Source organism: Plectropomus leopardus, chromosome 5 (assembly GCF_008729295.1).
Source record: "Plectropomus leopardus isolate mb chromosome 5, YSFRI_Pleo_2.0, whole genome shotgun sequence".
NCBI lineage: Eukaryota > Metazoa > Chordata > Actinopteri > Perciformes > Serranidae > Plectropomus > Plectropomus leopardus.
This window is the reverse complement of record NC_056467.1, coordinates 8476345-8501306: the sequence shown is the minus strand read 5'-3', so window position 1 is coordinate 8501306 and position 24962 is coordinate 8476345. Positions and strand designations below refer to the sequence as shown.

At 39.7% G+C, this 24962-nt stretch overlaps 1 protein-coding gene across 3 annotated transcripts in view; it reads left to right on the top strand.

The window, feature by feature from the left end:
• The window catches only part of gdpd5b (glycerophosphodiester phosphodiesterase domain containing 5b), a 47006-nt gene extending 22044 nt beyond the window's left edge, over positions 1 to 24962 (top strand). Inside the window, exons 3-18 of one of the 3 annotated variants that reach the window (XR_006105843.1) lie at positions 6531 to 6634; positions 9031 to 9124; positions 9329 to 9388; positions 9743 to 9841; positions 11148 to 11241; positions 13093 to 13238; positions 14578 to 14660; positions 16317 to 16467; positions 17705 to 17926; positions 18610 to 18767; positions 18874 to 19021; positions 20118 to 20200; positions 21080 to 21094; positions 22428 to 22540; positions 22822 to 23087; positions 23266 to 23356. Coding sequence is in view for 2 of the 3 variants with exons in the window: in XM_042486619.1 (XP_042342553.1) it covers positions 6531 to 6634; positions 9031 to 9124; positions 9329 to 9388; positions 9743 to 9841; positions 11148 to 11241; positions 13093 to 13238; positions 14578 to 14660; positions 16317 to 16467; positions 17705 to 17926; positions 18610 to 18767; positions 18874 to 19021; positions 20118 to 20200; positions 21080 to 21094; positions 22428 to 22540; positions 23266 to 23351 (1656 nt within the window). In the remaining variant the exon portion in view is untranslated. Of the gene's footprint in view, positions 1 to 6530; positions 6635 to 9030; positions 9125 to 9328; positions 9389 to 9742; positions 9842 to 11147; positions 11242 to 13092; positions 13239 to 14577; positions 14661 to 16316; positions 16468 to 17704; positions 17927 to 18609; positions 18768 to 18873; positions 19022 to 20117; positions 20201 to 21079; positions 21095 to 22427; positions 22541 to 22821; positions 23088 to 23265 lie in introns of all 3 variants that reach the window. The other 2 variants (XM_042486619.1, XM_042486620.1) reach the window with 2 other exon arrangements.

Here is a 24962-nt window from a genome sequence, read left to right as displayed (position 1 = left end):
TGTGGTAGTGTGGCTACATTATAAAGCAGTGCACACCCCTGTGTGAAATGCCAGGGACTTATCTGGATACGCTCAGGAATGTGACAAGGGACTGAGGTGTTAAATCCGGTGAAGATGGAGGCATGTGAGGCTGTGCTGCGCCTCATGGAAGAAAGATGCACCGTCAGCGAAAGCAGATTTATCTTTTTTTTCCCTGCTTTAGCTGAAAAAGTGTCCGTCCTTCAGTCTTCAAGTTTATTCACACCATGTTTGGCTTTGTTTGTATCTGTCTGTATTTATGTTTGGCAGCAAATTGATTTCAGGATGATCCCGCAGCATATTTTCTCTACACAGTGTTGGCATGTTAGATGGCAGCATACTGAGCCAAGCTGTTAATTTAATACATCATTTCATTGTGTGTTGTCCACACAGGGAATCCTTATGTTGGCTAACAAAATATGAGATACACATAGATACATATTACATAGAGTCAATAGCTGAAAAATAAAAAAAATAGATAACTAATAAATACTGACAAATAGGTCTGATTGGCATGATGTCTAAGCTTAGGTATAGTGCTTCAACAGACATTTCAGCATCTCTAACTAGGTTGCCAATATCGACGTTGCTATTTGTCTTCCCTGTGTCTTATCTTGTCATATAGTCAATATGTACTGAAACCCACATAGACTGAGTTTGCAATTTCTAAAGTCATCCGACAGCCAGAAGCACATAAACAGCCAAGCACAAAAAGTTTTCAGAAAATCGTCTTGTGATGTAAAGAGCTTTCAGTGTGTCAGTGTACATAGTGACGCTCTGTACATGATACAAGCAGTTTCTTCGTGTTTTTTCCTGTCACCTCATACAGTAGGTCTATTAAAAAAATGTTCTGGTATGTTTGCAGTTATAATAAATCCACATACTCCCCAGTGTGATTTATAGGCTTTCGGGCTATCTTCCTCCTCCGTGTACATGCTGTTCAGGTTGTCAGAGTTTAGCACAGAAAGCTACTGTAGCCACAGTGTAGGTTTGACAGTTTGTATAAATTTTCATATATGCATGGTAATTTACAACTTTACTTGTGAATCTGAAAAATGACTGTGTTAATGAATAGATGAATGTATTATTTTTCTTTTACTTCTCAAGAATGTTGTATTGTGGCTTCATATTTGCTTTGTTTAAATCCTCATACAGCATGTTTATGTGTATCTAAGTAAAGTAAGCAGGGCATGCTTGTCCATGCATATGTAACCTGTGCAGTCGAGCAGCTGCTGAGCATGAATATTATCCATCCTACGGGTATGACACTATTAGCCTAGATCCTGTTGTGTGACATACAGTATTGAAGCATTCTTGGAAGGATAAGAGAGAGCACACAAATGGTTCAGTCTTGTTGGCATCATCATTAGCAGTTACTAATAAAGGGAAAAGGACGGCAAATCAATATCAGAGAAATCTCTGTAACCAATAGGCTACATAATCAATGACTTTATGCTATACCTGCCCCATTTTCATGGTTTTAATTTGATTGGGATTGTCCCAAAGGACCACATTAAATGAAAATGTCAACACAAAAAAAATCCTAAACATTTAGAAGTCAGTTTGTTGCATATCTGCAGTCTACTGTAACTATAGTAAATATGTATGGTACACCCTAGTAGGATCAGGGCTGGAACACAGTTAAATAAAATGACATGAACTAAATTCAGATTTAAAGACCTGGGCTGTTTGAGACTCATCTCACGCCTGTGGAAAGCAAATGAGCACAAATGTTCTCTGCTAGAGACCTTGAAATAAAGAGATGACACTATTTTGGAGCTGTGATCTCGCAGTGTGAGGAAACATTAGTTGCATAGCTTGATGGTGTCAGTTCAACAAGAAAATCAGTAATATAATTAAAAAGACCTTTCAGAATTATAAGACTTTTTGAACTTCTCAATATTATAGCAGTAAACAGATTTTAGAAATCCAATAAGCCTCCTCAATAGATATCTTATTGGCTTCTTCAATTGTTATTGACTGTACTGTACTGACTGTGAGCCATTAGAAGTTCAGACTAATAAAAACTTGAGACAGAATGCCACTGAGGGAGGCAGAAAGATAGAATTATGTTGGCTGTTATTGCAATGTTGCACAGCAGTGGCTCTTTACAGACAGCACCTGCATGGGATTTTATATGCACCTCTTTTTTAATATGCTACAACATTTGTTGCTATGTGTGTCTTTTTAATATTTCTGAACAGGGCCAAAGTTGTCTACTTTTTCTCTCTTGACACCTGCTTTGCCCAGATGTTAAATAACTGATGTAATTTCCACTGACACAGTGGTGAGTCAGCAGTGATTTATCAGTTTCATGCTATTTTTAGGGTTTTTGCAATTGCTAAATTACCTAGTTTTACCTTCCAGCAATCATGTAATGAAAAAGAAAAAAAAATATTTGACTTGGAAGTAAAAAGGGATATAAAACCATAACAGATATGCTCCTAATAACTGTATGTTTGTAGCATTATGCAGACTTCAGTGAGCAAGTACAACCAGAGGATTTTCAGGAACATATTATTTTTTGGTTTTAATGTGAGTGTTTACATACTGCATTGATTTCTTTGATCAATTGATCCTTCTAATTTTAGTACTGGAGTTTGTTCTCTGAGGCATCTTCATTGACTTCCATGTTTTTTTCAATATTTTGGGTGTGGGACACAAATTCTTTCATTATTTTAGACATATATTTAATCTTAACCACTGCAGCTGTCGTCACAACATTACTTAACTAGTCTTTGGTGGTCTTCAATAGCCATTCAAATGTTTTCTTTTTTTCCTTTTTTCTTTTAATTACAGCCCACAAATTTGATTTGAATTGAAGCTAATTCAATAGATCCGACTCCTCACAAGGAGAACTTGTCCTCTGCGATTTCTCTAAGGGACGAACAGCATAACACTATTCAGAATCATTATTAGAACAAAGCACGAATGGCTGTTAGCATACACTGCTCTTTAAACATTCCCAGTGATTCTTGATAGATTTCTGCTCTGCACTGTCAGTCCGTGCCATGGGGTGTTGTTCCCAGATAAAATGCCAGCCATGCAGAATGGTAATGTGATGTCACCAGGGCAGGCCAAGTCACGTCAGGCTGGACAAGCGCGGCTGCCAAATTGGCTAGCAAACAGGAAAAGAACATCAGACCTAACAAGGTGCTTAAATCTTTTGTAATGAGAAATCAGCTATTCTTTAATGCAGATTTGTTTTGAGAGCAAAACATGTTTACATGGTTTGTTCAGAACAAGGAGAAATGTGTCATTTGCAGTGTCATTCGGATGCAGTTTTTATTGTGCGCATGAATGAAATCAGAAGAAATGAGAGATAGAACAGAATGGGCATACATTCATCCTGCCTTAAGAGATATTTAGGCTAATCGCTATTTTCAAGCCAGTATAGCAGTGTGTCAGTCATAGTAGATAATAAAAGCCCACCTTCAGCATCAGTTCTCATAAATGACATTGGGATTCAGTTTATTAGGTGATCCATTTAATTAAAGAGACCTCAGTGCAGGTTACTTATTCACCACACTATCACAGGTCTCTAAGGGGCATCTCAGCTCGCATCCATTATAAAGGGGGGGGGTGAAAGGGGGATGAACAATGTCCTCTGTCATGAGAGCAAGGTCAGATCTTCCAGGTGTTTCCAGGTAGTCACTGGGGAACATGGGAACCAGGGTTGCTGCTTTCTTATCAATGATCAGAGTTGTCTGTCAGACACAGAGTTGCCTCTCACATACCTCATTCCCAATTAACGGGTGCACGTAGGGTTTTTAAACACGGGTAAACCCGCTAAATGGCTGTATTCCCACTGCCACTGAATTAACCGCTGGAGAGCGAGTCTGCCTTTCTGTCAGCCAACCTGTGTGTGTGTGTGTGTGTGTGTGTGTGTGTGTGTGTGTGTGTGTGTGTGTGTGTGTGTGTGTGTGTGTGTGTGTGCGCGTGTGTACGTATGCGCGTGTGCGCGTGTGTTGTGTTGTTGGTGTGACCCTGCTATGTCACAGCTAGGCAGAAGAAAAGGTAAACAGCATACAGGAGCAGGAACGGAGGTCTTTGGAAACATTACAGTGGTTTCTTGTTATTTTTCAAACTCGATGCAGATGTTCGAATCTGTGTTTTAGTGCTGCTTAGGAGGAAACGGACAATAACTAGTGATGACGCATCATTGCATCTCGACGGTTAAGGAGCTGAAATTACCACATTCACCCGGGTATTGCGTTCCCATCAATGCCAAATGGAGCCAGAAGCGATTAAAAAACCCATGTCTGCTACAGAGTTATTTGACCCAGGTGTGAATGCAGATTGTACGCATTCTCATTAATTATAAAGCCGGATGTTAGTGGTTGTTAGGGTTTTTTTTGTGCAGTGGGAATTAGGCTAAAGAGAAACCATAGTAGCATTTTTGTTGATTGATTGATTTATTCCTTTTTTTTAAAATTTTTTTTTAATTTTTTTTTTTACAACAAAGCTAAAAACACCAGAATGGTCAAGCAGTACTTGTTTTATTTGCTTAAGAAAGACTGCTTTTACTTTTTAGGGTCATTCCCTCCATGTGAAGACAGTTATGTGCAGCCAAACTTATCTGATGCCCATATTATATGTTGTAAGTGGAGCTTCTTACATAATAAATTTTTTTCTTGCATGTCTGAGATGTACTTCAGAGACCATGTCCAAATATGAGAGGGGATTAAATTAACATTCCCCCGAGCTTGTTTCCCTTTTTTGTACAACTGATCTCTGTTATGCCATAAAACCATGCCCAGAAATTTAATAATAAATCCTTATACCATCGTGATTTCCACTTCAAGATAGACCCCAGGTCTGAACGTTGAAATGTGGGAAAGCTCTTAAAACAAACTTGAGGTCAAAACATGACCTGCAAATGCTGGACTGTTTGAAAAAAATCCAGGAAGTGTATTTTGATTGTATCATGGTTAAAAACTTCCATATTTAAGATTTGAAAGTTTTTAGATTTTGTCCTAAAAAAAACCCACACACTGGGAATGAGACCAGATATAAACAGGTCAGGCAGACTGTCTTACCTGTGCCTCGCATCAGCTGGCCGAGGCGATAATAATCTGATCCTCTGCACACACAACAATGGTGTGTTCAGGCTGATATACTAAGGTTGCTGAACTGCGTTTCTTTCAATGCTCCCAGTGCATGCGTACTTATTTTTAAACGATAATAACTGATGAATAAGAATTGGTCTATTGTTTTTTTCTTTTTTCAAGTCACTGGGGTTTTTTTTTTTAATTAAAGGGCCATCACTGGATTCTTGGAGCTCAATGTAGTCTCTTCACTTCAAGTTGCTTGTTTTTCACAAACACCAGTCCAAAACCCAAAGATACTTAATCTACAGTGATGTAGAACAGAAAACACTAGCGAATCTTAAAACTTGAGGGGCTGGAACCAGTAAAGACATTTTTGCTACAATTAATAAAAATTAATGAATTAATGTTTACTGTCAGTGCAAATGTTTGCATGTATTGGGCCATAAGTCTTAGCCTTCCTAAGGACTTGATACATTAGACACATGACATCTATAATTACCACAGTTGACCTTTTGTTGTGATATGACTTTTTTTCCCTAGATAAAAAACTGATTTTTTAAAATTTTTTTTTAAGGAAATATGCAGTTTGTCCAGATTACATAGAATTCAAGTCACTGAGCGAGCCTAACTAATATCTAACAATGTGATTAAAATGTTTTTGTGGTGTTCTCACACCCTGTCGCTTTATGTGTTCACTGGTGTCGGATGATTCAAAGTCTTGTTAAGCTTTAGAAATTTTCTGTCTTTCAACACTGTGTGTGTGTCACTTAATCAGCATCAATTGTCAGTGAACACTGCTACTGCTCAGTTCCCTGGGTGCACTAAGTTTTTTTTAACCAAGAGCAATTTTCTGTGCTGTATAAAGAGATCATAAGGTTCTTGCCTGAGTAAAAGGAAAAATGTAGCTGAGTTTAAAGTACGCTGAGAGAGACAGAGATGAACATGCCTGCTTGGACATTGCCTCCTGAGAATGGTCTAGAGGTGTGTTTCTGTCTGTATCTGAAGATGTAGCTAATTTAATATTTGCCATAGTACAGAAGTGCATGGCAGGTGAGGACAGTAATTAGTCTGCTTGCTTATGAAGTTATTAAAAGTCATTTGTTGATGATGAGCAAAGTGTAAAAGGGAATACTATCTGCGGAGGTCAGCAGTGAGGTTGACACCATGTGCTCCACGAAAGTAAGTTTGTTGAGAGTTAACTTCTAATGAGCTCTGCCGCTCTGTGAAGACCTTCTGGAAAAGTTAAAGTTATCGACCTGATAAGCAATAGATAATCGCCCCAAAGAAATTCATCATAACAGCTTTGTGCTACAGTATAATTTATTAATTATATATCTTTCCTTTGTTTTGGCAGCATTCAAAACAACTCTCCACTATATGGACTTAAGTCATTTTTCATTGGTTGGTTCTAATTGAACAAAGTGGATCGACAGAAATGTTTTTATGTGTCTGTGTGTGCAGTGGGAGCTGCTGTGGTCCCTCATCCTCCTCTTTACCTTCTGTCTGCTGCTCGTCTGGTTCTACTTCTGGTGGGAGGCACATAATGACTACAATGAGTTCAACTGGTAAGTATAGCCTAACTGTGTCTTCCTGTGAGTTTGTAGGGTCAAACTGTAGCCTGTGAACGTATTGTTTTAGCTGTAAACAAATTCTGTCCATGTGTGCTGGTATGTTGATTTCCTAATCGTCAATTCAGTCTGTCCTCTGCCTTAATCTGAGCAGAGACCACCCCCTCCTCCCCCCTGCAGATTACACCATTACATAACAGAGATGGCTCGCCCAGCATTTCCTACACTGCAAATGACTCAGCCCTGTGACATTTTAATGTGACCACAAGTTTATGTCACTGAAAACATTATAATCTACCAAAATAAGACTTATTGCTAGTTTGTAAGCAGAATTCATCTGTTTTCAGTTGCATGTTTTTATGCAAAAACCACACGCAGTTTTCCTTTACGGGCAAGCAATCCCATGATTTCATGCAAAAACTGCTGCTGAAATTCAAAATACATACTTGACTTCATGACCTCAAGGTGAAAATACTAACAGAAATAATTAATCAAACACCCTTCAGAACATTAAGATTATGTATTGCTGGGCAAAAAAAATTGAATCCTTCAGGATGTAGATCAAACAGCACACATTCTTTTTAATGACAGTCAATTAACATTCATTTAGTAGGTAAATTTGATTTTGAGTGTAGTTTTATGTTCTGTATGTTCTTATACATGCTGTAGTACTGCTGTTTCCCATAATCTCACACACCCGAGTCTTTCTCTCCAACTACCTTTCCCATCCCCCGCTCTACCTGCTCTCAGTAACCTTCGCAATGTCACCTTTTCCTCTTATTATCGTCCGTGGCCGCCCATTATCTCTTCTCATAGTCGTTTCCCAATATAGTTTTTCTATGACATCCCAGCCACCTTTTCCTCCTCTCATTTGTCCCTTTTTTCCTCATAGCCCTTTCCCCAACATGTTTTGCTCTGTGTATATTCCCCACTCTGACCCACTTTTATCAGCAATCTCACCAGTGTTTATTTATCTCTGGATGTCAGTTATGGTAGACAAAAATTTGCCATTCCTGTTTAATAGGAAGTGTGCTGCTTTTTCCTTCCTTCCTTTTTGGTTTCCACAGATAATCACCAAGATGACATCCCTGCCCTTATGTGCTCTAGTGATTTAGCAGCAGGGAGTGTCCCAGTCCATCTGCAGTATAAATTTATTCACAAAGGGCTGGTAGCATCAGCACTAAGTGACCCTGCTGTGGCTCTATGCCACTAGAATTAACGATAAGGCTTTGAAAGTAATTAGTGTTGTGTGGTCTAGCTGTCATATTAAAACGCACATGTGCGCACTTTGTATTTGCTCTGCAGATGTAAACAAAATGTTACTATTTTGAGCATTTCAGTTAAGGTTGACATGGATGTGTATTTTTATATGTGTGTATGTGTAAGAGCAACAATGTCTGTCTTCATCTATCCATAAAAGAAATATATGACAGGCAGTAAAGGCAACAGCAAAGATAACCAGCCTGCACTTGTTTCCCTCCAGAAGCACCCCATAAGACAGAAACCAGCACACAGCAATTTGCCACCCATCCATTAATAAAACAATCACATAATCTTTTTGGTCTGAATTCTCCCTGCTGCCCAACAATAGTTTCTGCGGTTACTGAGGCTGCTATCTTTGTTGTGTCTCTGTTAGCTTTATTGCAACAATAAAGCATTAAGCTTGAGGGTACCTGATTGGTATCTGAATGCAAGTCAAAGATCTTTTGAGACTGCAACAGTCTAGTTTTTAAATCACCCACAAGGCTTTAATTTTGTTTTTGTGCTTGTTTTTCAACTCTCCTTTAATGCTATAGGCCTCATGAACTCACATTACTGTTAACCCCGCTATCTATTTGGGAAAGAAGGCTGCAAATAACCTCAGGCTGTAATTGTCAATATGATGGTGTCATTCTTTACATTATTATGAGTCAACTCAAGCTTTGTTTATTCTAGCATCATGAGACACTGTGGCGCAGGTTTCTGTAGATCGTGCACAAGCTACAACATTTACAGAGGTCTTTATGTTAAAAAAGTTTTTTTTAGCTCGGCTAGTCCTCCTTTGAAGGCGTCCTTGTTGAAGTGATAAGCACAGCATGTGCAGTGGGTGCCTAGTTACAAAACTTTTTTGCACAACCAAGCGCCACATCAACTTATAGAGCCTTCGTGGCATAATTGTGTCATGCACAAACTCATGCTGGGGACACGCCTACAAGCTCTAACCTAGCTTTATAAGGCATGGTTGGTTTAAAGGTAGTGAAAGTGGCCAAAAAAAAAGATTCTAAAATCTAATTCAAAAGGGCACACTCATACACAAACACTAAGGTGTCCCAAGCCTTCATACCTGTTGATAGTGATGAAATGCAGATGAACTGTAAGTATGAGACGTGTTGTTCAATCTCTTGTTACTGCAGGTTCCTCTACAACCGCTCTGGGGAGTGGAGTGATGGCACTGTTCCCATCCTGGCCACCACTGCTGCTGGCTTTACCTACATTGCATTTTTAATGGTCAGTCTTATATCTAATATTTAATATTGAGACTTAAACATGTTGTGTCCATCATGATGCTTGGTAGTGATTTAGCAGCTTTTGAATTGTTTCCATGTGTTGCCACATAGTAAGCCGTCATGTGGTTATGCTGAGCAAGTTGACTGTTAAGCAGCAGACTTGTTTTTGAAAGTTGGACTTTTCTGTGTGTGTTTCTCTTTTCAGGTTTTAGCACTTTGCCACATTGCACTTGGGCAACAGTTAAATTTGCACTGGCTCCATAAGGTAATGTGATGTCTGTGTCTGTGTGTGCTTGGTGTGTGTCTGTGTGTACATGGTGAGGGTTTTTATACACTAATCTGCTGGCTTGATGCCCACATGTGTGCTCATTCATTGCTGATCAGCTGAACTTGTCCTGAACTTACAGATGGGATCATGTTGTCCCTGCAGGGTTGCGAAAGCCCAGTAAATGACCTGGTCTAATATGCTATCATCAAACCAAATACAAGGACCACACTGTGTGGGGTGTGAAAGGGCTATTTGGGGTTATTCTGGTGTGAGTGTGTGTGTTTGTGTGCCAGCAGTCCAAAGTGACAGCCTCTCTGATTTTCGGTATCTCTTTCATCTCTTCCCACACAGATAGGAGTGACTGCTGCTCTACTCACCACCATTGTTGGGGTGATATCTGTCAATCAAACATGGGGGCAAGAGTGGGATGTCGTCCCCATCTCACTGCAGGTCAGCACACACTGAAACACAGTAAAACCCCCAGGCTGCTTTGACAGCTTCATATATGAAGACGGAGAACTAAACTGAGTGTTGTGATACACTGGGTGTAGGCAGTCTGCCATACCTACATAACCTCAATATATCATTACACCCCTATTTTTATCTTTCTAATATTCATAGACCATTATCTATAAGAGTCAATCCTACCCTCAAATGCGCCATCATGTTTATTTCTCCAAATGCATTGTATATAAGTTTTTCTTCTCTTACAAAAACCATACACTGTGTATAATGTACAAACATGTCATGAATTATGTTTGTAATTCAAATTCCATATTTTACATTGCCATATGGAAAGTAACACAACCTTCAAGCCGCATTTATCCTTCTAAAAGTTCACAGCTAAACGATAGCCAAGGAGTTGTGAGAAGCCTATAATTAGTGTGTCTCTGTGAGATTATTGCACCACCATGAATGTGTGATTGAAGTGGACGCACAATTCCACTGAAACTGGTGCCATTCAAACTGAGATGTGAGCTCCCCTGCATACAGCCATCTACGAAAATTGGTGCATTAACAAGGCCCGTAGAGTCATCCGGGACCCTAGTCACCCTAGTAATGGCCTCTTCCAACTGAAGCCATCGGGTAGGTGATACTACAGCCTCAGAGCCAGAACCAGCAGGCTCTGTGACTCCTTCTTCCACCAAGCAGTTTAGACTTCTGCACTCCTCCTAACAGTGACTCTATCAGTTAAATGGCACCAAAAGCTTAGTGGCATATTTTTAGATTCTGTTATTATGATTGTGAAGTCTTGTGATTTAGGTTTTAGTATAGTTCTTATGTTAATTATTCATTTTAATATTTTATGGGACATTATTTATTCTAATATTGCTTTTAGTGTAATTATGGTGCACTTTAACACACCTCAGTAATGCACTTTATACTGCGCACTTTATATTGTATCCACAATAGCATTGTATTGTGTGGGACAAGACCCAAGAATTTTGCACTTTTTGTATTTTTGATATGATAAGATGCAAAAGTAAGGTAAATCTGAATCTGAATGCCTTCACAAATTACAGCTTTTATCTCTGAATGGTGTTACCATTGTTTTAACCCCAGATAATGTCTGTTATTGCACACCTCTCTGTCTTTGTCTTTGTTTCTCTTCTCTTTTGGCTCACTGTCATCATTCTTAAGCCCTGACTTTTTTTTTCTTGTACCTTTTTTCCCTTTGTCTTCGTTTCAATTTGTGCTCTTTCTCTCTGTCTGTCCAACCCTCATCCTCTCCACTGTGCTTCACATCTCTGTCCAGGCCACAGGTCCCTTCCTGCACATAGGTGCCCTTGCTGCTGTCACAGCGCTGTCTTGGATTGTGGCTGGACAGGTTGCTCGCGCAGAAAAAACAGGTACACCTACTTCTGCAACACAGAATATAAGCTATTCTTACCTGCGGTAAGCATCGGCAGCACACATACACGCACGGGAAGAGTGGTGAATGATTAACACTGTGTAGACAGAGGCCAGGACCTCCACCCAGGGTGTCGGAGATAACGAACATTCCTCAGGGCTCATGTGATGTTTTCCAGCCAGGACACCTTGGATTGTTTTCTCCTTGAGGACAGGGATCTTTCTGTGAAAAGGCAGCTCTTAATGTGTATTCTAAATCTCGCTGCTATTGGTGTCTGTAGAATGGACTTGAAAGTAAGTGTTATTTATGCACCAATTTTACTGCCTTCTGAGGAAATTACAGCCAGATAGAAATATTGATTACATAAATGCAGGCAGTCAGTCATGCAAGTTATGTGTTTTTTTTCTGAACCCCTTGAATCAATCTGAAGATGCATTTAGCTGTGAGGATTTTATTTTCAGTGAGTTGCATAACTGTCTTTTTTATGACCTTCCTGGAATTGGACAAGGTGGTTTGTTTTAGGTTTTGCTTTTGGAGAGACTTGATGAGGTGGAAAGGTCTAGGTCCACTTAAGCGCTTCTGCTGTAATGCAGAGTGGACTCTGAATACCATAGAGGATGCAAGGGTGTGTGTGTCGGTGTGTATGTGTGTGGATGAAGGCTGTGAGTGTCCTGTGTAACAAGAGTTTTCTACTCAACCTCACCCCTGAGCTGACCTTGAAACAAATACATTCCCCTGTGTGTGTGCATTTAAGTGTGTGTGTGGGCCCACACTCGCAGCCTTCATTGCTCACTTACACTGAGGCGGATGCAGGGGAAAGTGTATCTGCTTGGCCGCTAATGTTAATGTTGCTGGCTGCTGTGTAAAGCTAACGGTACTGAACATTACCCATATTAACACCAACTACTTACATCACATATATTTGAAAACTGAGACTCATAGATCGCCCCCCCAAAATTATCTTTGTTTCAAATCAAGACACAACTTATTTCAAATCACCATTTTCTCCTGAAAGTCAGTGATGTTGTTCGTATTAGTTTATTTATTAGATTGTTTACTAAAAGAGAGAAACTAGCTTGGATAATGAGCTGCATTGTAACTGGTCAGCCAGGTGAAGCAGCTAACCATGTAATAAGGGCAAAAATACCATCACTATCAGCATGGCAGTTGTTTTATAAAAGCCAATTTAAAAATGTCTGAAAATTAAATTAGCTTGTAAGAAGTAGTTTTGTATGCATATTCTTTTTGATTACCTTTTTTTGTACACATCAAGAAAACAGGATATGAGATGATAATTAGTGAGCTTTAAAGCTGATTTTGTTCTTTTGACTGAACTAGGCTAACTGTTTCATACTTTTCTAGTCTTTATGCTAAGCTAAGGTAACTGACTGCTGGATGTAGCTTCATTTGAATACTTCATGTCGACTAAAGTTTGTTAAGGATTTTCACAAGGTTCTGTTCTTGGATCACTTCCATTCACATTATATGTGCCTCCCTTAGGCAGCATTATTGGAAATCACCCTGTAAACCTCCATTGTTATGTAGATGATATACAATAATAGCTATTGATCAAGCCAGAAGAAACAAATCTGTTAACCAAAAGTCTTAAACTTTAAAAACCTGCATGACCTGCAATTTCCTTATGTTAAACTCAAACCAAGCCAAAGTTACTGTACTTAGTCCCAATATTGGCCATCATGAATAAAACTCAATGTTGAAACTGAATTTTTACGGTACACACATGAGAGCTGTAATAATTTTAAAATCCAATTTTTGACAAAAATGTAAATAAGTGCATCGCCCAGACTGTTCAACCTCTGCAACTCTGTCATCATCTGTTATCTCCCAGTGTTTCAGGTGGTGGTTGTGCTGCTGTATCTCAGTGTGTTGCTAGGACTCTACATTGTGCCCCTGTACATCACCTCCCCCTGCATCATGGACCCCTCCAGCCTCAAACAACGCCCTGATGTCATCGGCCACCAGGGAGCACCAATGGTGAGTCAGCTGACCGCTGTCGTCCAATCTGAATGTGGTGATATGAAAACGGGCCACTTAAAAGAAATTGTATCAAACATGCTTTCACACTGCCATACAAATTTAGCTACCTGATACTGGCTTCACAGATGGCCAAACCACTAACATCAGCAATGTAAATGATGCTGAGCCACTCAGGATATGAAGCCGTTAATCCAGAGTGTCAGTGTCCACTTGATTCTGATTAAGAGGAGGAGGAAAAACTGTGCTGCCCTTGCAGATAAATGTTCCTCTTGTTTTTTTTTTATACATTTTTCTTCTCCTGCACTTCCCAAAGCTATTCTAGTCTATTAATGACCCTTTGGTCGCACAACTGAAAATAGTCCACAATCACAGCACAGTGAGGGACCAAGCTCTCACTGCCTGATACATGACCGGGATAGATTTTCTGATGGATTTTGTGTAGTTCTGCCTGACAAAGACAGACTTGTCAGCTTGTTCTGAATCGATTGGAGACTGCTTATGATCAAATTCACTGCTTTCTCATTCAGATTTCTGTTACACCATCTCTCACAGATCCGATTGTCAGCTCTACTACATGGTTAAAAAGCCTGTTAGAGCCTGTTTGTTAAGTATGCCGTGTTAAAATCAGGTTTATGCACACCAAAGCACATTTTTCAAAGTTTGATTTATGCGTTTGGAGTAATGTTATTGCTTCTAAATGTTACCTGAAGAACGATTTATGTACTTGGCACAATATCTGACTCAGTATTAGGCAATACTTGAAAGGATAATGAAGGAGGATTTCTGGTTATTCATAACAGTTACTCACACGACCCAATACACACCCTGCTTTCTGTGGTATTTGTCTAATGCGATCGATCCTAACGGTGGAATCTAAAATTAGGAGTGGCTCTGCGAGGCTGTGAGAAATTCAGTCACATGACTCAACTGTGTTTCCCAGAAGGACTCTGTATTGATTACTGCATCTTTCCTATCCTGTGTTTCTCAGTCATAAGCTTTACTCATAGGTCTCATAGGAGGATGCTTTTCTTGAAAGTGATGTTTGACCTCTCAACTATTATTATTCATAACTTTGGCTTGAAGAGCTGAAGAGCAATCTGTAACCCTGTCCATTTCATTTCACAACATTCCTCATCGCTCAGGAGTACTTTTTCATATATATTTATGTGTGTATGTGATACACTACACTAATGTTTTTGACATTGTAACATAACCTACATAATAGATTATTATGAATTAACGTCTTGTCTGTTTTGTAGGGCTTCCTGTAAAGTCACATATGACATCATTATTACAGGACTACATGTAATGACTGTGTGTGTTTGTGTGTTTCCAGCTTGCTCCAGAGAACACACTGTGGTCCTTCCAACGAGCTCTGCAGATGAACGTCACTGGGTTGGAGGCTGACGTGGCTATCAGGTACACACACACACACACACACACAAACACACACAATCAATACAGCAGGATGACAAAGTCAAATCCAAGGGTCATTTAGTCTCTGGCTTTTTTCTTCTCAGCTGTTTGATTTTCTTTCATACTTTATGAAAACAGTTGTTCACCGAAAACATCTTAATACCCGTCCTCGGAAAAAGCTCACACAGGGCCCGGTATTACCAATCAAAGCACAATGCGTTGCTTTTGTTACTCTACTCAAAATGTTAGGCAAGGATATATTGTGAATTTATTATTATGCAGTCTTAACAGATGACTGTTGTCAAAAAGAAATAGGCAAAGGATAATACTCTTTCAATGTAAAAAAACACAACGAAATAACAATAAAATTTGATACTTGGAACACAACAGTCAAAGGGCTGCAACATTGAACAGGCTACAGAGAAGCAGCAACAGATCAGTCTATCAGCAGGCAATGGATAGAAGCATAGCCTCACCAACATAATGGGAGGTGACAGGCTGCGTTCAGAGAGAACACACTCGGAGGAAGAGAAGAAGAAGTGGGGGGAGGTTGGAGGGTTGAGACGGTATGGCCATGGTGTATGATGGATAGTGGGTGAGCAAGTCCACTCATGCATGTGCAGGGATGGAGGATGAGTGATTGTGTAGAGGTGGGGGAGTGTTGCTTTTCTGGGAGAGGGTTTTTTTGTGGGTTGGAGCATTATTTTCTAGAGAAGTGTGTTTAAAGGTGATTTAAATTACTCTTGCACATTAATTAGTTGCAGACTATTTTGCTTCAGTAGCAATTATGTAAGCTGTGTGTGTGCATGTGTCTGTTTGTGTGTGTGTGTGTGTGTGTGTGTGTGTGTGTGCGCGCGCTGTTGAAGAGAGGAGAAAGGGTGTGTGATTGGTGCAGCCTGCTGACAGATGAGCTCCTGACTGTGCAGAGTAATTAGACTTGATGACAGCCAGAGCGACAATGACGCTCCACTCCTGCTTCAGATCACACAAACGCCCACAGCATGACAAAATATTGTTTATGCATTCCTTATTTCAGTTTTCATCAGTTTATCATTCAGTGTTTTTTTTTCTGATAAACTTTGTATTAAGATATTTTTAGGAGTTATCCGTTCACGTCCACACACATCCACATAACACACACACACATAGGAAAGGAGTTATTATTCAGCAAAGTATTTGAATAGCAAATATTGAGTAATGTGTAGGCGTTTTCTTTAGTTTTGGTTTTGCCTTTTTTTTTTCTGGTTAACAAAAAAGTACATTCATTTGGTATTCAAATGTTGAGCAGCCACTTTTTCAAACACCCAACCCCCCTCATAATTAGGACAAACTCTGTCACTTTTTCTTTTGCTTTTGTTTGATGTGTTTTTAAGAGTTTAGCCTCTTGCCATCTCCAGTCTCTTTTGCTCTTGTCTTGTAACTAATGTAACTATGAGCACTTTGATTCCTCTGTCACAAGCTATACATAAAGTTACCTTTAGTGATAATTTTAAATCAGAATCCTGGTTGAATTCTGATTCAATTATTAAAAAAAAAAAAAAAGAATGACAGTGGTTTGGGAATGTCACCTCTGTATTTGATGTCAGTGGGGTAAAAAAAATATGTTGACAAAAATTGTGAACTGCATCGTATAACTCTACACCCCCTTCTGACCATTAGTGTAGATGGAGTGCCATTCCTGATGAAAGACCACACCCTGCGGAGGACCACAGACGTAGTGAAGGTTTTCCCAGACAGACAAATGGAAGATGCTTCATTCTTCAACTGGACAGATCTGCAGCAGCTCAACGCAGGGCAGTGGTTCCTCAAGGTAGCCATTTCATCTTTTTGTAAAAGTGTGATGTGGTACTGTGATATGTGATAAAGTTTAATAGCCCAATGAGTCATGAGTACTCTGGTCCTCTGTTTTCATCTAAATACTGAGATCCATTAATGCTTTAGAGACACTCTTCTGTATGCAGAGCGGATCAAGGTCAACTAGTGCTTCAAAATAATTGTTTGTTTCCACCTACTTGAAGTACTTAGTGGGACAAACGGGATGAAAACACACTGGCTAACAAGCCATGACAAATGCTGCCTGCTCTGGTACCCAATTACTGTTTCCTGCGTATGATATTGCACCGTCTAGAAATGCTCCATTGTTGTGTTCTCATTTACCCATTAGCTGCAGATTATGTAAATTAATTTATCTTTATATTCCAATAGGAAAGGAACAGAATCCGTGTAAATTTTTGGCAAGATGCAGTGATGTAGATACATTGCTTTTTTTGTGCCCTGTGCTACTTTGCTGTGTTCCACTTTAATCCTTCTACATTCCCTCCTGTCAAATATTCTTCTCTATTTTTGTCTGCTCGCTCAGAAACTGCTACAGCATGTGTTTCCTATATTCTGTATTTATTATAATCTATACACTCACCGTCTATTTCCGTGTCTAAAGGAATGCTCAAACACATACGTATATGTGTTTGAATATATATTTATTTTACTCTGAAGCTATGTCAGTATTTGTTTGATCCTGCATTATTTTCTCCCTCTCAGGCTATATTGCATGAGAGCACGCTGAGGCTGGAGACTGCATTCCATGAAAAGCCTAACTACTTCTGTGCATATTAATTGTGATTTCTCATGTCCTAATCTGTCCTGACTGTGTAATAAAACTGTCATTTCAATGATTAAGTGTCATTTTGTCAGTAGTGAAGCACATCATGGAAGACTTAAAAAAAGAGGCATCTGAACTTCTGCTCTGCAAAGTGAGAAAAGTTGTGAAGGAAATGGGGGAAAATATTCCATTATTTTTATTTGCTGATGGCTTTGTCCAGTTGCTCTGCATGAAATGGATGGGCGCTTTTATTCAAAGTAACTATAAGAATAATGAATACATGTATATATTTTTTTTGTACATTTTTTGAACACAATTGAATTTCTAGTAGCAGAAATGTTATTACCATGGTGTAATTGTATTTTAAAATGTAAAAGTAGTGATATAATGGCCCTGTTAAACACATCTTTGATCTTCATCCTCAGGCTGTTCTCTGCCTGTGTTTCAGGATGACCCCTTTTGGACTGTGCACACCCTGTCTCAGCGTGAGAAGGATCTGATTGCCAACCAGAGTGTGTGCAGCCTGGAGCAGCTTCTAAAGCTGGCTTCCTATCATAACAGCACAGTGGCTTTCCGGCTGAGGAGGCCTCCTCCGGAGCACCCCTGCTACCACAGCTGGATCAATGATACACTGCAGGCTGTGCAGCAATCTGGCATTCCTCAGAGCCTGGTAAGTACATAGAAACCAAATGCTTAGACATACTCAGTCTGAATCTTGTTTAGTCCTCTCCACAACATTAAGTATTCTGAACATCACCTATGCAAACAATTGGTTAAAATGTGAATTAATACAATAATGTCCACCAAATTCTGTGCTCACATTTAACACTTTAAAATTTATCTAAACATTTATTAGATACTTTCCATATATTTATTAGTGCACATGAACCACCCTTCAAATGACAATAAATTACTTCCATGACACAGCAATTATCTAGTAAGAATTTTTAAAAAAAAATTTAAAGCTGGTTTGTCTGTTTCTGTTCATAACATTATCACTGATCTGTTTTAACTAAATATACTCTGGTATAAATGAAAAAATGAAAAATACAAAAACACCAACTCAATCAGCATGTTAGCACTTCTTTCACTGCCGAGTTGGTTTGTGAGCGGTAGTCGACTGACAACGTTATCTTAATTCGCATGTTCAACTGACTTTAGCAGTTATTATTACAGACACACTGTAATAACACACATGAGAAGTAACAGACATTGCCTTGTTCAAGGACATTTTTTGCCAGATGGGGCTTCCTGTTGACGTGGCTGCCCAGTCGACCTGTACAGTTATACAGACAACACTGCACAAAGTTTCACTGTGACAAGTGTAACTGTTATCCTCTCTGCTGTGTTCAGGTGATGTGGACTCCAGATGAACACAGAGCTCAGGTGAGACAGCTGGCACCCGCTCTGATTCAGACCTCAGTGGAGAAACGGAGTCCTCAAAGCCTTCATCAGTATGGCATCAGTAGGCTGCTGCTCAGATACAACCAGGCCAGCACATGGGAAATCAGGTAGGAACACAAACACAGACATGATAACGTTATCAGTTTGGCACCTTAACACACATATATACATATATATTCAGAGACATGCCTGAATGTGTGTGATTGCTTTCAGAAACTTCTCCCAGAGCAACATCAACATCACCCTGTACACCATCAATGAGCCCTGGCTGTTCTCGGTACTCTGGTGCAGCGGGGTGTCTGCAGTCTCCTCAGAGGCCTCACATATCCTCAAAAAGGTGCCTTACCCCATCTGGCTCATGGTAAGGACTCATCACATACTATTTCGCATTTTCGTCCTCTTTGCACTAAACATCTCAGGTATCGCTTTGCAATCAAGCACTGTTGTTTGAAAAATATCTTTTTCTTGCTGTCTTTGCTGATAATGTTTGAGTTTCTCAGTGTGACTGTCTTATTTTTCCTCTGTTCAGCCATTGTCTCTCAGCCTAGAAAAGATTCGCTTGCTAACAAGTTTTTTAAAACAAGTGTAAAAAGTGTTTCATGAACTGGTTAGAGGTTGAAATCTGTGCATTATTCGATGACGACCTTTCTACTGTCCATCAGCAGCCTCTCCTCTGCATTACTAGATTTTAACAGGAGATACCAACAATTGAGCCTCGCTTTCATCTCAGCTCATCAAGTCTGTTTATTTCCTGCAATGAGAATGCGATCCTCTTATTTTTCCACACTCATCCGAGGTCCCAGCACGGTTCAAAAAAGAGCATCATCAGTGTAGTGGATCCTGTAGTGCATGACTCATGCTTTTCTAGTTCAGTCATCTACTAAAACCTCCTCAGCATGGGCAGCACCCACACTGTGCTTCTCTGGTATCAATACATGCACCTCACCTGTGTAGCGTGCCAGCCTGGTCTCCCACTCTGTCGCACCATACGGGAACTCTGCGTGACAACATGTGGATGTGACCTTGGCCCCCTGCTGAGGTTCAGGGAGAGTTTAAGCTGCCTGGGCATCTGCAGTGTCAACTGTTGATTGAAAAGTCAGATGAAATCTGCCATTTGATGTTTTAAGGCCAGTAGAAGGGAAAATTTACCCTCAGAGATAGTTTTTTGCAGGTTTTCGTCTTGTTGCCGAACATGACAATGTTGAGGATCGTGTTCATACATCTTCACAAGAGTGCACATCCAAAAGGGTTTTAAAATTCCTGCATTTCACAGTTCAGATGCATTTTCTCTAAAATGGATTTATTTAAAAAGAGAGCAAAGTGTGTGTTTATTTGCAGTAGTATTGAACAATATGAGACAGTTTGGATGTTGCTGCTCACATTAGAGATAGTATTATTGACTTATAGCGCCACCCAGTGATGTATTCTGCTGTAAACTTATGCGTTTGTGTTTCCAGAGACCAGATGAATACTGCCTGATGTGGGTGTCTGTGGACCTCATCTCCTTTGCTATAGTCATAGGAATATTCATTTTCCAGAAGTAAGTACAGCCACTCAATGATATAACCACATTCAAGTCATTATAGTGAGTTCTTACAGAAGTGCTAACGTTTCTCCATTTTCCTGCCGGTGTATAATGAGGATAGTTAACACTGATCTTTTTGTTTTTGTGTGTTTTTCTCCTGTTGTGCTTTTTCACACATGTGAAGTACATACCACTCATTAGTGCTAATTAACAAGCAACTTTAATCTCTCTCAACGTGACACACATTACCTCAGTATACCTGTCTGTATGGAACACATCAGTAAAACACTAACTCATACATACAGAGAGTGCTGTTCCCTTGTGTTTCGATCACTTTTTAAATGATTTAGCTAGTGATAATATTGAAATGACAGGCTGGAAAGGACAAAAAAATATTTTTAAATGTTATTTTATTTTAAATGTAATTATTTATGTGTTATGTGATTTAATAAGTTGTTATGATGAATGTATTTGCTGTTTTCTCCTCTTGCACTTCAGTGTGGCGAAAGAGAAGATGTACTTTCTACGAGCATGTATCTTCTGTTGGCTAAAATGTTTAAACCCTTTACACTCCTGCAGTATTTCCTCTTTCTGTTTGAGAGATTGGTTTTGTTTGTTTTATGTGACAACTCCAGAGACAGATGGCCTGTCCTCATGTTGTCTCTGGGATGGAGAGCAGTGGTATTTTCTTTTTCCTTTTTTTGAAACAGACCACTGTGGGTTTGCTCTGCTTAGCTGAGCTCTTCAGTAGCTTCTGCTGGCTTCTAAACTGACCTCTCTTGTCTCCCACCTTCTTTTGTCCTTTTTTGTCCTTCCGCTTCTCCTCGTCCTCTTTCCTCTGCCTGATGTGCATGCTCTTCTCCTCCTCTGCTGCATTCTGGCATCTTCTCTCAGCTATCACATGATCAGGTAACTGGGTCACCTCTTCTGACCCAAAGTCTTCTCTTCTTTCACCGTCTTTCTGTCTTTCACAGTCTTATCCATCGTTCTGTTGTTTGATGAATTCTTTTGCACTCTCTCTATCTTTCCTTTTCTTTCTGTCTTTCTTTTGTCGCTCTTTTTGTTTTGACATCAAGTCCATCGGATTTCTGTCTCCACCATACTCCCACTGTCCTTCTATTTCTCTCTCACTTCTCTCTGTCTCACCTGAGTCGTTGTACTGCACTTCTGCCACTTTCCTCAAGGGAGGAGCTCATCTCAGGTCTTTCTCCTTGCGGGATAAATAAAATGAACGCTTTCCACCCACACAGCACAAAATATCCACAGAATTAAGTCGCCAATGAGATTTAAAATTTATTATCCATCTTATTAAGCCAAATGACTTAACGTCCAAAATGAAGTACGGATATGCATTCATCAGGGAAAGTGCCTCAGGATTGGCTTGTATCGATGCTGAAGGACTAAAAGCATGCTTGTTTGCATTTCTGTGTTTAAAAGCTGCAGTGCATTAGTCGCAGTTCATTGTGACTACTGCAGCTAATAGAAACCAAGGCTGTTTTTATTAAAACAAGAATACAGTTTTCACTTACAGGAAAGGGACTGTTTTTCTGTGAACAAATTTTGAGTAAATGAACTCAGAGATAGAGCAAAATGTTCTGTATTTAATTATGTTTTTTTTATCAATCATTAATTCAAAAGGTATTTTTAATAGATGAGTGCAGGAAGAAAAGAAAAATAGCTCTGTTGTAGTTGTGTTGATTTTTTTTTTGTCTTTTTGCACACATTGTAATCACAAATGACATAATTTGGTAACATTTTCCATCAGGGCCCCTATATAAAGTTGTAACCATTAGACCTTTCAGTGCATAATGTGTAATTTAGTAAAATTTAACAGATAAGGCAGTTAATAAAAAACACTTAAGGATTTCCAGGTTTGGAAAATTCAACTGAATACAACTGAACCACTAAGTATAAGGAAATAATTCATTAACTGTTAACAAATCCTTTAGTTATAATATAAATACTTACAGGATGCCTTATCAGTAAGTGGTACCAGGGATCAACAATAGAGGAATGCCCAGGGAAAATAAAATGCCACATTAAGCTATCTAAAATCGAATAGATCTGTTTCATAAAGAACAGAGTTAGGCATGTATACTAACTCCATAGATCCTTCTAAAAATGTAAATGTTATCCCTTTATTGACCAAAACTTGACCCTGAACTGCATTCTGAGAGGGGAGGCAGCAGTATTTATTGATGTTATTGTCTTGAAGATCTCTGACTAACATGTGATCCCACAGGTACCGGATGAGTGGTATGCGCAGCTACAACCCTGAACAGATCATGCTGAGCGCCGCAGTCAGGAGGTCCAGCAGAGACCTCAACGTCATGAAGGAGAAACTCATCTTCTCAGGTAAGACCCTCACATTGAGATGAGGAAGACGTGTTTGTGTCTGTCACTCCTGGATGTTTTGTAGTGTGCTATTGTTTGGGCTTCTGAACTCAGATTTAAATCCCTCTCTTTGTACTTTAAATTTAATTTGCTGATTTACAAAAAGTCAGAGATGAGGAATCAAGGTTTTGAGTTTGAGGTGCCCAGCTAGCATGTCACCACGCCCCAGCATGCATCTGTCTGAGTGTCTATGAATGTTCTTGCTCCTCCTCTTCGTCTTCCTCCTTTCTTCCCTGTTAAAGGTCAACCCCAGTAGCAGCCTGTGTGATGTGCACCACCTCCTGTCCATGCTACCACCTCCTCCGCCAGCAATGACTTCTTCCTCCTTTAATCCATGCATCCATTACCTGCCACCTCTCTGCATACTATGTCCCTCTCCCCTTCATCCATCCACCCCTTCATGCACCAAACCTCCCCCACTACTCTCCCACCGGAGACAACGTCAAGTGTAGGGGAGCTAATAGACGCCCCAGTCTGTCTAGACAGCCTCTAGTGCTGGGGGTCAAAGGTGAGTCATATCAGTGACAGCTGTTTGAGGCTCATCATTCTTTCATTCATCTTTTCATTCAGTGTTGCCTGCGATGACTCCTTTATCTTCTATTTTCTCAACGGATGTGTATTGGAAGTGATGGTAGTGCATGTTATTATGCAGTACACTGACTTTTTTTATCCTTTGGCGCCCCCAGAGGTGGGGAACGGAGTCGGCAGTGCTGAGGAGCTGTACGTGGACAATGGTTACGACTACTACACCAATCAAGGCATCAGCCAGTGATTGGGAGACTGTGTGAATCGGCTGTAGTGATGCGGAGACGACACCGCTCTATGTGTTCACATCATTCCTATTCCAGTAAGTGTGAAGTCTGGTCTCCCCGTCTCTCCTACTGATTACCTTACAGACTGCTGTATCTGATGGCGAAAACAACCACCCAGTTGCTTTGTGTACATTCTGTAAATACTTTTTGCTTGTCAGACATACTGTATATCACATGGAACTACACGCACTTTTTATTAATGGAATTCACCAAATCTGTGGCCGCCTCCTCTTGCATCTAACTTTCCGAGAGGTCCCCAGGAGTTACCAATGCTTACTTCTTTTTAAACGTGTTTCTTTATACATTTTAAGCTAATTTTCCAAAGCAGTTTCTTGATTTTAACCACTGTATGATATTCTTCTCTTAGCAGATGAATTTTATTTGAATGAGGCTTTATTGCAGCATGAGTCTTAACGCTAACAGCTCATTATGCTCTTGCCTTCTGTCAGCACTCCACTGTGCTGTTGTTCATAACAGTACTAGAGTTAATATTTATATTTAAAGAGAAAAACAAACAAAACAAAAAAAAACACGAACAAGCTGTTTACAGAAGTCCTGCCTTCTCCTCCAAGTGAAATATTCACAAGGTGTATGTAAGATAATTATTTTGATAGATGCCCCCCAGCCCCGCCCTCCTTTTGAGCAGTGCATGTAATCGTATTGATCATATCAACTGATGTATGTGAGCTGTGCTCCCAGTGCACCAGAGGAACTGGTGGAAATGGTTTGGGGGTGAAGATTTATCTTTTATGGTTAAAGTAAATGTGTTTGGGTTTTTTTTTTTTTAAAAGATGTGAAAGGTTTAATGTGTGTATTTTGGCTGGGTATATATTTTTTACCCTGTGTGCAGTGCTATGTTGAGTATGTTATTGTACATGGTGAACCAGTGTGTGAGATGCTCCAGCCAACCAAGCATTACATTTAAAAAACGTGACTGATGATTAATAATTACAATAGAGAAAGACTGGTCACAGTGGACGTCACTTCACGTCCCTACGCAGCCTCTGTATTGCAGTAACCTCTGTGGTATTTTAGTGTTGACAGACAACATGCATCTAAATGTTGGTTGCTGGTGTAAACTGACTGCTGTAAGGTTACTGAAGTGGGTGCTAAATGTGAAAATATAAGCTCTAAGCTTATTGAAGGGACGCTACAGGGATCACAACAGGGTCAAGAAATCGATTGCCTTTTGTGTTTCTTTTCTTTCTTTGGGTGTTACTGTGCCTCAGAAGTAAACATTAAAAAAAACTTCTAATACAGGAGTTTTCTATTTGTGTTTTGTTCTGTCAGTTGTTGTAATGAGGGGTCTATGCAGTGAGTTGTCTTAGGGCTCACGGTTCTGCACTTTGACCACAGGAGGGTGACAACACTCTTTTTAAATCATGGACTTATATGATTGCATCTGTGCTCTACATACACTCTGGGCAGCTGCAATCTGAATTATAAGCAGGGCTAATGTAGCTCATCAGTTCAGAAGGAGAGCTTTACTAGCAAAGTAGCACACTTCATTAACAGGACATTGATTTCAGAGAAGAATGTAAAGGTTAATTCTTAACTGTCAATAATAGACA